The sequence below is a fragment of the Moschus berezovskii genome, chromosome 6 (genome assembly GCF_049115385.1).
Source record: "Moschus berezovskii isolate FMDL1 chromosome 6, NW_MosBer_1.0, whole genome shotgun sequence".
Taxonomy (NCBI): Eukaryota; Metazoa; Chordata; class Mammalia; order Artiodactyla; family Moschidae; genus Moschus; species Moschus berezovskii.
Window position 1 is genome coordinate 37,702,232 of NC_142465.1, and position 16,985 is coordinate 37,719,216.

The following is a 16,985-nucleotide window of genomic DNA, read 5'->3' on the forward strand; positions in this document are numbered from 1 at the left end:
CAAAGAGTCAGACACGACTGAGCGACTGAACTGAACTGAATACTAGTTTCTATTTTTTCTTTTAATTGTATGCTTCTCTCTGGTGCTTCTAAGGTTTCTCTCTTTATCTTTGCTATTATACACTTACAGTACCCTTTATTAATGAAAATATTTATTTTTCTTCCTCCTGCTGGAAGTACTGTGTGGTTTTTATGAATCCTGAGAACTACTCTCTTCCTTTAATTCACAACAATTCTTTGTCCTTTTAGTCTCTCATCTCACAATTCTTTCATATTAGAATAACTATTCAGACATGTTTAAATTTTTACTTCTGTTTTTCTTCCCCATGTCTCTTAACTTCATATTTTTCTTTTTTGCTTTGTGATATAATTTGAGTGATTTCCACCAATCTATCTTCCAGTTTTATTACTCTCCCTCCAGCTGAGTTTTTAAAAATATGATTATATATTTTATTTTTAGAATTCTTTTTGTCTTTTTCTCAAACCAGTCTGATCTTCTATTGTGTTCATAATCTGTCAATGTTATTTCTTATTTCAAATCTTTTATTACTTTTTATTATATTAATTTTATAATCCATTTTGTTTTTTCTTTTATCATACAGTCCGTTTTATATTACTTTGCAGTTTGTAGTCACTCAGGTGTGAATTACTTTGTGCCTACTGACTCTCCTATTGAGTTTCAGTTTCCATATGTGATTTGCAACTTTTGTGATTTGGAGTGTGAAATCGTCTTGATCAAGGGTTGTCCTCCACAGAGGCGGTGCTGCAGCACTGGACTTATGGAGTCATTCTCATGAGCCTGTTTCTTATTTGCCAGGGAATTTATGGATTCCATGCATAGTGGAGCAATTTTTATGTTAGTTTCTCTGCTCAGGATTTCCTTACCAAATGGTGGTGTGTGTTTTGGAACCACACCTTCCAATAGTGATAGTATTTTTCCCAATATATTGATTCAATAAGAATTGAATGAAACTAATAGCAAAAATTTCAGAATATTAATATTAATGGATTCATAGCAAATTTTTTGCACAGTAGCAGTCCACCCCTTTTCACTTGTGGAAAATTAGGTAAAATAAGCTAAATGTGCTGAGATCCAGTGAATCAAAGGCAGAGCAAAGCCTAAAAGCTCGATCCCTTTCTTGTTAAAATGCATTTCAACTTGGCATAGATGGTGACTGAGGCTGATTCTAAGATAAACTTGTACTTAAACTTTTGTTACTGTTCCTAACGTTGGTTTCATGATCCAAGTGCCTGAAAAGTGGCTCCCTGAGCCTGACTCTACCTTATATTGCATGTTATCAAGTATTTTGATGGTGTTAATTCTTCATGCCCGATTAACAGATTAAAGCAAAATTAACACCATCATTTTCTGTGTTACTGTTGGTGGAGACACTGGTAGATTCTACCTTGGCAGATCTTTCTTTATCAACAGTTTACCATTGTCACCCATTGAAGTAATACAGTTTGCTAACAAATACCTGAAGTTTCTTGAAGACTGCTACCATGTCTTCAGATTTATTTTTTTCTTCCTACAGTGACTATCAAAGCCCCTGCAATTGAAAAGACATTCTATAAATACCAGCTAATTTGGCAATTTATTAAGAATTTTCCTTTTTCATTTTCTTTCTTTCTTTCTTTTTTTGGTATTGGGTAATGGAAACTTTGGAGACATACTTTGTGAATTTTTCAGGAATTTATTTACTTTTCATGTTTTTACAGAGAACATACACAAGTAGGTGGTTTGGATTTATTTATCTAATTTAAAGAAATTTATAGTGATTTATTTTGTGTTCTGTTTGCAGAACAGAGTGTTCTGAACATAACACCAAATAGAAGAGCCTCAAGCTGAAGGTACAGTATCTTGTTTACACTGAAGGAGCTTGTGTGTGGACAAGAAAGCGCTGACAGCTCAAATGGATCCCATGGAACTAAGCAATGTCAACATCGAGCCCGATGATGAGAGCATCAGTGAAGAAAGTGTTCAAGACAGCTACACCGGGATGGGAAATTCAGAAAAGGCAGCAATGAGCAGGTATGGGCTTCAAATGATCAGGCTCCGTGGAAAAATGAGAGGTTTATGGACATGGAAAACAAATTTTTTGTTGGGAAGAACTGAATTGATTACCTATTAGAAAGATAGCAATGATGTTGATGTTAACACATCAACTCTCTGATCCTGAAGTAGACAATGTTATATCACTATTGTATGTTAGTCCTTTGTATGATTACTTTAAAATTGCAGTTACAGTGTTCTTGTTCCTATTCATAATACATAATAATTTAAATTATAATTAACATACCACTTCTCTTACCTTTTGGTTTATTCTCTCAGGTTCCTCTTCTTCTGACTGCTCTGTTAAACATTTCTACATCTCCAGAGTTCTGCTGAGATTCTTCTCTGGCTAAAAGTGTCTTTCAGTTCGGTTCAGTTCAGTTCAGTCGCTCAGTCGTGTCCGACTTTTTGCAGCCCCATGAATCACAGCATGCTAGACCTCCCTGTCCATCACCAACTCCCAGAGTTCACCCAAACTCATGTCCATAGAGTCGGTGATGCCATCCAGCCATCTCATCCTCTGCCCTCAATCCCTCCCAGCATCAGGGTCTTTTCCAATGAGTCAGCTTTTCGCGTGAGGTGGCCAAAGTATTAGAGTTTCAGCTTCAGCCATCAGTCCCTCCAATGAACACCCAGGACTGATCTCCTTTAGGATGGACTGGTTGGATCTCCTTGAAGTCCAAGGGACTCTCAAGAGTCTTCAACACCACAGTTCGAAAGCATCAATTCTTCAGCTGTCAGGTTTATTCACAGTCCAGCTCTCACATCCATACATGACTGCTGGGAAAACCATAGCCTTGACTAGATGGACCTTTGTTGGCAAAGTAATGTCTCTGCTTTTCAATATGCTTTCTAGGTTGGTCATAACTTTCCTTCCAAGGAGTGTCTTTTAATTTCCTGGCTGCAATCAGCATCTGCAGTGATTTTGGAGCCCCCCAAAATAAAGTCTGACACTGTTTCCACTGTTTCCCCATCTATTTCCCATGAAGTGATGAGCAAGCTTATTCACAACCATCAGGGCTTCACCCACTGAACATATGCCATATCTTCAGCCTGTTAAACTTCTCAACTGAATTTCAGATCATCATATCCAACTGTTTACTATACATCTCTACTGGATAACTCATGTGTCTGAATTGCCTCCTTGATTAAATTACACTTGTGATGTCTAATTTTGAACTCTTGTCATCCTCTTCAAAATTTTCCCTTCTTCTAGCAATTTCATCTTGGTAAAAGTCATCAGCATCATTCAGAAACTCAATCAAGGCCTTTGGTGTCAGCTTTGACTCATCCCTTCTCCCAAACTGCATGTACAATGTTTGACTATATCCAGTTGCTTCTACCTCAGTAATGTTTCAGATCCACCTGCTTGTCTATATCCATTCTATCGCCCTCTTGCTTTGGTCCCTCATCTGTCACTCATTCACTAGAGCAGCCCTGATTAGTCCCCATCTTACAATTTACTCTCTTCCAACTAGCCCTCCACATTCCTTGCAAAAGCAATCTTTTACAATTTCAAATTGACTAATGTCCTACCCTAAGGTCAACCCTTTCAGTGCTTCCTCAGTAGCTATGAGAGAAAGATTATACTACACACTGCTTGGCATATGGGGCCTTTCATGATCTAGCCCTCACCTAGCTGTCCTCTTCATCCCTTGCCCTGTGTCCTGTTTATGTGCTGTTTTCTAGCCTTGTTGAACTCAAAGCTCCCTTTCCTTCATTCACTCTGCTCTGTCTGTCTGGAATGCCCCGATTTAAGTATTACCCACTCACCTTCCCCCTTTTTCTCTACTGGCTGCACTCTTTCTTCAATACTCAGCTCAATATCAGGTCTCCTATGAAGCCATCCCCCAGTTAGAATGATCACCTACTTTGTGCACCTTCTCCCTACCCAGATGTTCATGATGCCACTACTCCAGGTTAATGGCACTGCCTGGAACAGAGTAGCTGCATAACTATTATTTGATAAGTTTATTAACTTCTTATAAAATATTATATAACACAAATCATTCATGATTTAAGATATTCAGAAGTGAATTTTTTATTAAATCTAGGTCTGGAGTAGAGAATATTATCCTCAAATCGGGATGTCTTATTGCATTCACAACACCCAGGAAGGGTGTCAGGAGGAAGCACTCTTCTTCCTCCAGGAAGCCAGCCCAGTAAACATTAGTGTTATTGGATAAGAGAGGCCATGGAGATGTCAACATGACTCTTTGTAGGTTGGGTGACATTTTTTTTTCATTATAATATATTTTAAAATTTTTAATTAGAAGGTACTTTACAATATCATGGTTGCTTCTGCCATACATCAGTATGAATCAGCCATGGGTATACGTACGTCCCCTCCCTCTTGAAACCCTTCCCACCTCCCTCCCTATCCCGTCCCTCTGGGTTGTCACAGAACACCGGCTTTGGGTTCCCTGTGTCGTACAACAAATCCCCACTGGCCATCTATTTTATATATGGTAATATATAGGTTTCTCTCCGTTCATCTCACACTCTCCTTCTTTCACTGTGGCTAAAACTCTGTTCTTTATGTCCATGTCTCCTTTGTTGTCTTACAAGTAGGCTCTTTTCATGACGACTTTCAGAGGACCAAATCTAATGATTCTGTAGGACTCTTCTTAGGACCCTGTCCCCTTCAGTTCTGCCACTTCCACAGAGCTCATATCTGTATGTACCTTTCTCAGAAACGAAAGAGTCCTTGGAGATGATTAATTTCCTGAGTAATGAAGTGGAGGGCAAAAAACAAAAGTTCATCTATCTCAAAGGCACTCATTTAATCCTCAGCAAAGTAGGTGTTGGTTTGCCATTTTGCATTTTCCACGGAAGCTCAAAGAAGATAAATATCTTTCTAAATTCCATACTTGCGTGCATACTAAGTCACTTCAGTCGTGTCTGACTCTTTGTGACCCTATGGACTATAGACCACCAGGCTCCTCTGTTCATGGGATTCTCCAGGCAAGAATGCTGGAGTGGGTTGCTGTGCCCTCCTCCAAGGGATCTTCACGACCCAGGGATCAAACCCAGGTCTCCTGTGTCTCCTGCATTGGCAGGCGGGTTCTTTACCACTAGTACCACATGTGAAGCCCAGATTCCATATATATGTATATGTATGTTCGTATACAATATTTGTCTTTCTCTTTCTGACTTACTCTTAAGGAGGCACAACATGGTAGAACCAGGGCTTTGGAATCAGCAGAGGAGTCATCTGACTTTGGAGAAGATATTTATTTTCTTTGAGCTTCCGTGGAAAATGCAAAATGGCAAACCAACACCTACTTTGCTGAGGATTAAATGAGTGCCTTTGAGATAGATGAACTTTTGTTTTTTCCCCTCCACTTCATTACTCAGGAAATTAATCAACTCCAAGGACTCTTTCATTTCTGAGAAAGGTACATACAGATATGAGCTCTGTGGAAGTGGCAGAGCTGAAGGGGGCAGGGTCCTAAGAACAGTCCTACAGAATCATTAGATTTGGTCCTCTGAAAGTCGGCACGAAAAGAGCAAAAATGCTTTTGTCAGCTTCAGGCAGTGTGTTCTGGAATACTTACAAGGACTTAGCTTGTAAGTCCTGACTCTAGTGGGTCATTATTTTGCAATTTTATGATCATTTTTAAAAGATGAGTTTGTTTATGTTTGGTTTGATCTCTTAAATGTAAATTTGGGGGAAGTTCAACATAATACATTTATTTGGAATCATTATACTTATGTTTTCAATATATGCTGGGCTTGATATTAAATCACTGAAGACTCTAGGGACATTTCTCATATATTTTATACAGTCTTGGCATGTTTTATGACTACAATTCATCTCATGCCAAAATAAGAACATGCAAATGCCTCAACAGAGAAAGTCTATTTACTTTTACATTTATAACTTGAAACTTACTCATGGACTAAAGGATTCTAACTTATTGATTAAGGTTAAAAATAGAATGTTGGCTATTCCAGAGCTTAAATCTAGATGACACCTTTGTTTTTATTATCATTAGGCCCATTTGGGGCTCTGTTTCATCTTATCTTTTCCATTTCCAGCTATGAACATTAACCAGTCTCCACATAGCAAGTGTATTAACCACAGACTATTCAAATAAAGCACAAAAGGGGGGAGGGAGTGCAGAGATGGAGAAAGGTAGCCTCTGAGGGCATTATTCTTCCTTCAAGAGATAGGAGAAAAATGACAGGAAATATTCCTAACTCGGACACCACGTGGTTCAAGAAAACTACTTCCTGGGTTTTAGAAAAGCGCGTGAAACTTTGTGATTTTTTCTTCATGATCTGTCTGGTTCTATCTGCATTTTATATTGTTTTCTGTTCTCAAAAAGTAGCCTTATTATTCCTCTTTCTCATAAGATATTTTCAGGCTTAACTTCTAAGAGATAATTTGCACAGATCTATAATCATTATTTTACCTTTTTTATTTCTAAAGGTTACTTAAAAAAAAAAACTCCAATCATTTTATCTTACTCTCTCATGCAAGAAATGCCTTAAAAGTTGCAATTTATCTAATAATGAAGCACTTTTAAAAAGCATGCATTTTTGAGCATTTCCTATAATCGAAAGCCTATGTGACATTTTCCAGTATCAAAATGCAGTGGTGGCAGCTGAACTCATTAGTCAAACTTTCAGAAACGTGACTGGTACTAGATTCATATCCTCAAAGTCTCTGGCATACAGCTTCAGTTGCCAACCGGTGCTGTCACGGGATGTGCAGCTTCCAGCCTGTACCAAGTAGGCCACTGTCACAGTGTTTTGTGGATTTGTGCTTGCTCAGTCATGTCTGACTCTTTGCAACCCTATGGACTGTAGCCTGCTAGACTTCTCAGTCCCTGGGATTCTCCCTCCAAGAATACTGAAGTTGCCATGCCCTTTTCCAGGGGATCTTCCCGACCCAGAGTTTGAACCCAGGTCTCCTGCACTGCAGGCAGATTCTTTACTGACTGAGCCGCCAAGGAAGCCCTCCTCTGTGTGGATAGTGATGTCTTAAAGTCCTGCTCTTGAATCCTGCATCTTATAGCCCTCTCAACTCTTCTACTAATTCATTGGGTTTCTTTAAAAGGTTTTCTTAGTTTCATTCATTAATTGTCTAACACAACCAAGTACACTTTCAGAGTAATTAAAATACACATTCTTACACACAACCAAGCATGACACAGAGCTACCATTGAACTCCTTTCCAGCAAAAGATATGTGTATAAAATGTGAAATCAAAAAAGAGGAAAACGCCAGCTAAGGGCTCTGTCTAGGGCTGCATGGTGCTGTAGGAGACCCTAGACTTGGGATCTGGTGGGGCTGGACATGCTGTCTTACTCTTCTGAGCCATAGTTGCTTCATATCAGACATGGAAGTTTCCCTTATGAGGACATTTGAGCACCAACAGAGATGAGATCACAGTGCCAAAGCACTTAATAAATATTTATTGAATTAATAAGATCCTGTGGTCATGGTGTATTAACAGTTGAGAAAACAGAGTCATTGCTCTGTTCCCTTTCTTTGGGAGAGCTTGAAATGGCAAAAATTAGCTCTAATTATTCTATTTTTTGCATAGTCAATGTGGGAGGAAAAATGTGGCTTTGAAAAAATTTCAACTAAAAAATATTTTCTTCCTTCAGAGCTTTCTCCCTCCCTCCCAAAGTATACTCATAAATAGGGCTCAGAGGAGGAGAAGAGAAAAAAAAAAGCTTTAAGTGTCTTGCTTTTCCTCCCCTGATTCAGTGACTTAGATCACCTGAAACATAAATCAGAGCATTTACTAGATGTTTTTACTGTCTTCTTTTCTTTTGTGTGTATGTTCAGTCAGTTTACTAATGAAGATGCTGAAAGTCAGAAATTCCTGACAAATGGATTTTTGGGGAAAAAGAAGTTGGCAGATTATGACGATGAACATGTAAGTGATTCTCTGCTTTCCGGCAGTAAACAGGACTTGAGGATGTCTGATCTACCTGGGTCTCTGCAGGAAAGCAATGTGACTGAAATTTTCCAAGCCTTGATCAGCACATTCTCTGTTTATTCAGGCCCTTACTGGAATAAGGGCTTGTTTTTCCTGTTCGCCATATGGCTGCATAAATCATTTATGAAATTTATTTGTTTTTTGGAGAAATCATTCTAACTCAAACGTGATCTGCAGTCATACACGTTTTCCCTTCTTTCTATTACTCAACCTGTATTTTTTATTTTTACTGAGACCTCTGCTGAAATCAAGTACCACATTCCACTGAAAATTACATGCTTTTACTGAAGTTGAGTCACGGTTTTTTTTGCTGTGATTTTACTTTAGTCTTCAATTTTTGGTGGTAGTCTCTTCCATAAAAGATGATATAGGATAAGAATAATCCAAAAAAAGGTTCATCCTTTGGTGGGTATTTGCTTATCATGCTTCCCTTTTTCTTCAAGCATCCTGGGACCACCTCCTTTGGAATGTCTTCATTCAATCTGAGTAATGCCATCATGGGCAGTGGAATCCTGGGCCTGTCCTATGCCATGGCCAACACAGGGATCATACTTTTCATGTAAGTGCCTGGACGTATCTACACTCAGTTCAAAGCCTGTGCATACCTGATGCTCTTTCAGTTAACAAAATTTGATCTTTGTGAATAAGAATCATCTGAGAAAGTATTAGCACATTCTCTCTTTTTGAAACAATACAGCAATGAGAAATAATCAGAGCAGTCTAATCCTGGTACTTGTTCAACCAGCCATCTCTATTCAAATGGCAGAAAGTTTATGCATTTGAGCCCCCTTCCCCCAAAGTGCTAGAACAGCCTTACCAGTCCAAAGTTATTCATCGTAAAGTAATTTGGTGTTTAATAGTTTAAAAGATCTTTCCCAGTAGCAAATCTGACTTTATCACACTCAGGAAAAACATCCCCTCCCAAACCAGACCTGTAGGGTCCTGTGTTCCTTGATCCCATCTCAAGTCCCATCATCAGTTGCTCTGTATGTCAGATACAATGGTAGTCTGCTCTCCATCCCTTGAAGGTGCCATTCCCTCTTACCACAGGGCCTTTGCACATGATCTTGGAACCTTCTCCCCTTTCCTCTACATCTAGTTAACTCCCCATAACTCAGTTCAACCACATCTGAGTTACGCCTTCCCCTAGTCTCCTTGACTGGGACAAACCACCTTATAGTCTCATCACAGTGTTAGTATTTTAGTGCAGTTGTCTGATTCATTTGTTTAATGGCTCTCTCCCTGGCTAGACTATCATCTCCAAAGCGTTAAGCCTTTGGAGATGGCTCAATCCTGTTTTTATTTGCCTCATGTCTGTATCCCCGAGACCTAGTAACAATGCTTGGCATGGGGAATTTTTGCAGAGTGGCCAAAGTTTATTCCCAAACCAATGCAGTTTATCCAAACTTGGTCAGATGCTGCCTGGTGGCAGCAGCATCACAGTCGACCTGGAGGGGGGAGACCACTTTGTGGCAGATAGCCACAGGCATTTGTGCATTATGTGCAGCCTGATGTTTTCAAAGACACAGTTGGCAGCAGTGAAATACTTCACAAGAGTAAAGTTAGTCAGGCATCAGTGTGAATGTAGGTCACAATCCCTAATGCAATGCTGGAGTCTTAAATAGCTGCCTAAGAATGTAACATTTATATTATAAATATATGCTATTTATGTTCCAAACATCACATGTGATTCGGTAACCACATAGCTATTTGAGGGCTTAGGATCAGGCTGACTATAAATGTTGATATTGTGTCAGTGCTTTGATTGAACTGTTAGATTATAGTTTTTAGCTGAATGGGTTTTTATGTCAATTTTACCTTTCTAAGCCATGTTTGAAATCAAGTAGTTTTAAAAAATTCTCAGATTCTTAATGGTTAGAGGTACAGTCATATATGTATTTGTATACTTTTGTAATATACTCTGTCTTTGAAACAAACAGTCTGCTTTCTCTGTACTAATTACACATACCATTAAAATTAATTAGGAAATTTTCATAGATCACTGATGAATAGAAATAAGAGATACTTTCTCCAATTCTAGAGCCACAGATCATCTTCATGGGAGGAGAATATTCCACTTTTAAAACTGAGAGCCTCATTTTAGGCCTGTAAACATTTAGCAGATTAATTTGGCTGAAGCAATTAAATCATTAGAGATCATGAGATGTGTTTTGTTTGTCCAGGTAGCCCAAAATGGATTCAGCAATCTCCCTTAATTCCCAACAAGTGACACAGGATTTCATTGGTGTTACTTTTAGTATTTTCTGCCAAAGCAAGTATATGTTTAGAATATAGAGTATTCTCATTATTTTTCCAGGGAATAAAATTATATAATCTTAATTGCATAATTCTTAAAAACAGGTCAATTCATAAGCTGTATGGAACAACAGATGAATAAGACATTGATTAGACAGTTCTGGTGAACATATTTTATGATAAATAAGAGCACAGTAGAGCTAGAATTGTTAGAACATCTGTACCTCATTGTCTAAATCTATGTTTGCAAACTTAACTTCCCCAAGAATTACCAAAGAATTAGATCAGTTGTGGGGAGAATGTTTAGTGTGCTCTCATCATAGGAAATAGACAAAGAATAAGATTTTTTTTTTTCAGTTTCGGGTAAAGGTTACTATTATTCCTTAATTTATTATATAACTGCTTCTATCTACACTCTATTTTTGCTGTTCAGTTCTTGTTTTTGGAAAGCACTGATCACTGAATACATAAAGAAACCATATATGACTGTGGACATGTGGAGGGCCCTGAACCAGAAATGATTCTTTTCTGAGTACAACAAAGGTTTTCCTTCAGCTTAGATTTACCTTTTTCTGTTTTTTCTATTATACAGGCATTTGCCAGACCCTCTGGTTCACATTTCTGATCACTCTCATATAATGCGCAGACAGTAGTAATGGAACTCAGAGTTTGCTTTGGCTTCTCTGTTTCTAGATTTTAGATGGATGTTTAGTCAGGTCATTGAATAGCCCTTCAATTTATTCATGAGAATATCATGCAAATATGATATACATATACATGTGCCCCTTATACTTAGTAAGTATAGTATTTGCTGATTTTGTTTTACCTTTAGCATCTAAATTTTAAACTAGATTCTACTGCTGGTAGTAGTAACACACTAAAAAAGGTGTGTTAGGGACTTCCAGTAGTACGTTTTGGCCCATAAAATAAAGCCAATCCAGTTCTGAAGCATTAAAGAGTATTTGTGACATTCTGAAAATGAATTTTTCAGCTTCCCCAAATCCACATGCTCTTGGAAAGTTAGTGATTGAAAAGACCAGTGTAATAATGTATTGAAACATCATGTATTATTATGTCTTATGTTTTACAGAAATCTTATTGTCTCCTTTCTGTTCCCTTCACAGAATCATGCTGCTTGCCGTGGCAGTCCTGTCTCTTTATTCAGTTCATCTTTTATTAAAGACTTCCAAAGAAGGAGGTATGCTACTCCTTAGACACCAGACATGCCGTTTTGATTCTGGTTAAAGGCATTTCAGTCTCTAGCTCCATACCTATAAGATGGTGTTAGTCAATTTTAAATATAATTTTCTTCTAATCCGAATCACATGGTCTCTTCATGTTTTTAGTTATCTAGGCAAGTGAAAAATCAAGTGAAAGTGAAAGTCAGCCTGCTCAGGTTCAAGCCAAATAGAGAAAAAGACTTTTGGTGGGTGATAGAAATAACAGTTCTGACTTGCTGCCTGGAGCCAAGATGAATGAAGCCATCACTCCTTGTTTGGAGAACATTCACCATATTTTGTAACGGCTTTTGAGATTGTGTATTTGGGGTTTTTGATTTCTATAGGTGGTCACTTAGGTCATTTAGGTACTCGCGCTCAATCGTGTCTGACTCTTTGTGACCCCATGAACTATAGCCCTTTAGGCTTCTCTGTCCATGGAATTTTCCAGGCAAAAATACTGGAGCAGGTTATTATTTCCTTCTCCAGGGGATCTTCCTAACCCAGGGACTGAACCTGAGATCTGTGATTTCTATATGCTGTTTATTTACACGTCTGAGGCTCCAGTGCAGAATTATATTATAGAAATATCTTCATCACTAAAACAGTTTCTTAACAAGATTCTTTTCATTTCTGATTATAGGGTCTTTAATTTATGAAAAACTAGGTGAAAAGGCATTTGGATGGCCTGGGAAAATCGGAGCTTTTATTTCTATTACAATGCAGAACCTTGGAGGTAAGAGGTTCTAGCTTTCAACAACCATTTAAACTTTCTAAAGGAGGTTTAAGAAATAAGAAAATTTAATGGCAATGAACAAGAATTTAAATAGAAATACCTGCTTTATCATTTTTAAATTTAATAAGTAAAATTTTCTAATTTATCTCTCTGTAACCCAAAACCGCTATATCTATATTGAAATGAAATACTTTATAAACCCTATGAAATAAATTCTATAACAAAAATAAAGAATAAAACCTTTCTTGATTTCAAATATATATAAATATATATGATTGAGCATATTTCACAAAAGGAAAAATTCAGTATCTGAGGCACGTGGTAAATTTTGGGGTCATTGAGACACATCTTGTGCAGTCAGCCCACTGGGCAGTGTTCATAGAAATTGTACTAAGGTAAAAATCTGGTGACGCATCGAAAGCGTTGTAAAACAGATTCTTATAATTCCTACTGAATGATCATTTCCAGAGACAGCTTACAAGCATATATTTTTAATCGTGTTCCAGGTTATACTTGCCCACTAACTTCACTGGTCCTCTCATGTCTTTGACCTTCTAAAGACACTGTAATCCATATTTCTGATGTCCTGTGGCCATGTCCTCTTGCATGATCCAGACTATATCATCACAGGTGGCACTTATTTCCCCACGTCCTACCCAGTCCCCAAACTGGTTATTCCATCCTTCTGTTCCTTCATCTTAGTGAACAAACAATACCAGCAGCATCCAGTTTCTTAAGCCAGAAATCTGAGGATCAGCCTGAACATTCCCCTCTCTCCCTAACCCTGACCATTCAATTAAATACCAGCTCTTAAGAAAAGAAGAGAAGGGAAAGACAAAGGAGAAAAGGAAAAATATGCCCATTTGAATGCGGATTTCCAAAGAATAGTATGGAGAGATAAGAAAGCCTTCCTCAGTGATTGATGCAAAGAAATAGAGGAAAACAATAAAATGGGAAAGACTAGAGTTCTCTTCAAGAAAATTAGAGATATCAAGGGAACATTTCATGCAAAGATGGGCACAATAAAGGTCACAAATAGTATGGACCTAACAGAAGCAGAAGATATTAAGAAAAGGTGGCACGAATACACAGAAGAACTGTACAAAAAAGGTCTTCACAACCCAGATAATCACAACGGTGTGATCACTCACCTAGAGCCAGACATCCTGAAATGCGAAGTCAAAAGGACCTTAGGAAGCATCACTGTGAACAAAGCTAGTGGAGGTGGTGGAATTCCAGCTGAGCTATTTCAAACCCTAAAAGAAGATGCTGTGAAAGTGCTTGCTGTGGCACTCAATATGCCAGCAAATTTGGAAAACTCAGCAGTGGCCACAGGACTGGAGAAGGTCAGTTTTCGTTCCAATCCCAAAGAAAGACAATGGCAAAGAACTTTCAAACTACCACACAATTGCACTCAACTCACATGTTAGCAAAGTAATGCTCAAAATTCTCCAAGCCAGGCTTCAAAAGTATGTGAATCAGGAACTTCCAGATGTTCGAATTGGATTTAGAAAAGGCAGAGGAACCAGAGATCAAATTGCCAACATCCGTTGGATCATCAAAAAAGCAAGAGAGTTCCAGAAAAACATCTACTTCTGGTTTATTGACTATGTCAAAGCCTTTGACTGTGTGGATCACAATAAACTGTGGAAAATTCTGAAAGAGATGGGAATACCAGACCACCTGACCTGCCTCCTGAGAAATCTGTACACAGGTCAAGAAGCAACAGTTAGAACTGGACATGGAACAACAGACTGGTTCCAAATCAAGAAATTAGTACATCAAGGCTGTATATTGTCACCCTGCTTATTTAACTTATATGCAGAGTACATCATGTGAAATGCTGGGCTGGATGAAGCACAAGCTGAAATCAAGATTGCTGGGAGGAATATCAATAACCTCAGATATGCAGATGACACCACACTTAATGGCAGAAAGTGAAGAGGCACTAAAAAGCCTCTTGATGAAAGTGAGAGGAGAGTGAAAAAGTTGCCTTAAAACTCAATATTCAGAAAACAAAGATCATGGCATCCGGTCCCATCACCTCATGGCAAATAGATGGGAAAACAATGGAAACAGTGAGAGAGACTTTTTTGGGGGGGCTCCAAAATCACTGCAGATGGTGACTGCAGCCATGAAATTAAAAGATGCTTCTTGGAAGAAAAGTTATAACCAACCTAGACAGCATATTAAAAAGCAGAGACACTACTTTGCCAACAAAGGTCCGTCTAGTCAAACCCGTGTTTTTTTCAGTAGTTATGTATGGATGTGAGTGTTGGACTATAAAGAAAGCTGAGTGCCGAAGAATTGATGCTTTTGAACTGTGGTACTGGAGAAGACTCTTGAGAGTCTGTTGTACTGCAAGGGGATCAAACCAGTCAGTCCTGAATATTCATTGGAAGGACTGATGCTAAAGCTGAAACTTCAATACTTTGGCCACCTGATACGAAGAGCTGACTCATTAGAAAAGACCCTTATGTTGGGAAAGATTGAAGGCAGGAGGAGAAGGTGATGACAGAGGATGAGATGGTTGGATGGCATCACTGACTAGATGGACATGAGTTTGAGTAAGCTCTGGGAGTTGGTGATGGACAGGGAAGCCTGGCGTGCTGCTCTCCATGGGGTCACAAAGAGTCAGACACGACTGAGCAACTGAACTAAACCATTCTTTCTCTTGTTTATATTTTGAATCTTTCTACTTCTAGTCTCATCATCACACTTCATATTGTTGCAGTAGTCATCTAACTGATCTTTCTGTCTTGAACTTCCCCTCTTCCATTTGTAATTCATCCTCCAAATTAACCTTCTCAGATCCAGATCTACCCCAGCTTCTCACATGCATAAAATTCTTCAGCATGCCCTCATTATTTTCAAGATAAAATTTAAACTCTTTAGTCTGACACACAAAGGTCTTAACCATGTTTCCTTTGCCTATCTTTCCTGAAAACCCCCTATCAATCTGACTCTCTCTCCCTACCCATCTCTCATCTCCTTATGTGTTCTGGGTCATAACTAACTACATTCAGCTCCCCTACTTTTACCATCCTCCAGCCTCACCACACATGTATTCTCTGGTTCCCCCTCTTTGATTGTTCCCATGATCCATCTTTCTCTAAGCTATTAGGTACTAACACCTCTGGGCTCCTTTAACCTTGTTTGTATAGAACTGGTATATTGTTGCTGTTCGGTCACTCAGTTCAGTTCAGTTCAGTCGCTCAGTTGTGTCCAACTCTTTTTGATCCCATAGACTGCAACATGCCAGGCTTCCCTGTCCTTCATTATCTCCCAGAGTTTGCTAAAACTCATGTCCATTGAGTTGATGATGCTATCTAACAATCTCAAGAGGTTTTTAAATCTTTGAGTAGAGAATGGACTTTTGGATCCTGACGCACCTGAATTTGAGTTTGTTTCTGCCACTATCTATGACCTTGGGAAAGTCACTTTGCACATCTGCGTCCATTTTTTCCATCTATGTAAACGAGAGTAGTAGTTCATCCTCACAAGGTCATAATAATACGGGTTCAGTGCATAATTCCTCCCCAGTTTTCTGGTTGTTCTTAAATGGGAATTTTATAATTATAAGACAAATACATGCTAATTGTGAAAAACTAAAACATTTCATGAATATACAGATTACAAACAAGTGTTTATGTAAATCATCCTTAGAAAAAACAACTTCAGATTTTCCTCTCTGTAAAATTTAATAAATATAGTGTTATTGTTAAAATAAGATCATTTTATAACACTGATTTACAGCTTGCTTTTTATTTAATAATATGCCTTGAATGTTTTTGCATATTACTCTTCATAATGGTTTTTGAATTTTCCATTATACAAAAGCACAGTAATTGACTTACTGAATCACTTCATGGACAGTTTTGGAATGTTTCTAGTTGTTTACTATTGAAAAAAATGCTGCAATAGATGAACTTGTATAGAGATCTTGCAAGGAGGCCTTTCTTTCTGATTAATAAAATCACTGGAATTAGCTGGGATTTCTAAAATGCAGCAATTTCTTTAAAAACCTTTATCTAACTATAACTGCTCCTACTAATGGATAGTTAGTAAGAAGATAAAATCCAGTTTTATCATAATGATTTGTATTTTTGTCTGTCATATTTTTACATAGTACGAGTACAATCCCAGGTAGAATTTGACAGTAGTTGTTTCATTCTTTTTACTGGCATTGAACCCCAAGCATATAAGTCCCCCAGCCTCCACCAAATAAATTGCTTTACATTCGGTTCAAATTTTCGCCTTATTAAGATTTAATAAATCAATCCTAAAGGAAATCAACCCTGAATATTCATTGGAAGGACTGATGCTAAAGCTGAAGCTCTAATACTTTGCCACCTGATGTGACTCATTGGGAAACATCCTGATGCTGGGAAAGATTGAGGGCAGGAGAAGAAGAGGGCAACAGAGGATGAGATGATTGGATGGGATCACTGACTCAATGGACATGAGTGTGAGCAAACTCCGGTAGATAGTGAAGGACAGGGAAGCTTGGTGTGCCACACATAGTGTGGCTTTAAAGGAGTAAGATGAAATTTCATACAACATTCCTGAAAATCTCTCACTTTGGTTACTCTATGTGATTAATGGTTATTGTGGCCTAAAAGAAATCACTTGTATTCCTGTATTTAGCAATTCCACATTTAGAATGCTTAATTCTCTCAATCCCCTGAAAAACTAACACTGACCATGGATGTTTCAACATTAGCAGAATAATGTTGACATTATCCAGACAGGTCTGGATCATTCTGAA

At 38.2% G+C, this 16,985-nt stretch overlaps 1 protein-coding gene across 1 annotated transcript in view; it reads left to right on the forward strand.

The window, feature by feature from the left end:
* SLC38A4 (solute carrier family 38 member 4) overlaps nt 1-16,985 on the forward strand; it is a 79,962-nt gene that overhangs the window by 44,126 nt on the left and 18,851 nt on the right. Inside the window, exons 2-6 of the mRNA XM_055395565.2 lie at nt 1,802-2,031; nt 7,855-7,945; nt 8,452-8,567; nt 11,389-11,462; nt 12,125-12,217. Of these exons, the coding sequence (XP_055251540.1) occupies nt 1,913-2,031; nt 7,855-7,945; nt 8,452-8,567; nt 11,389-11,462; nt 12,125-12,217 (493 nt within the window). The 5' untranslated portion in view covers nt 1,802-1,912. The remainder of the gene's footprint in view (nt 1-1,801; nt 2,032-7,854; nt 7,946-8,451; nt 8,568-11,388; nt 11,463-12,124; nt 12,218-16,985) is intronic.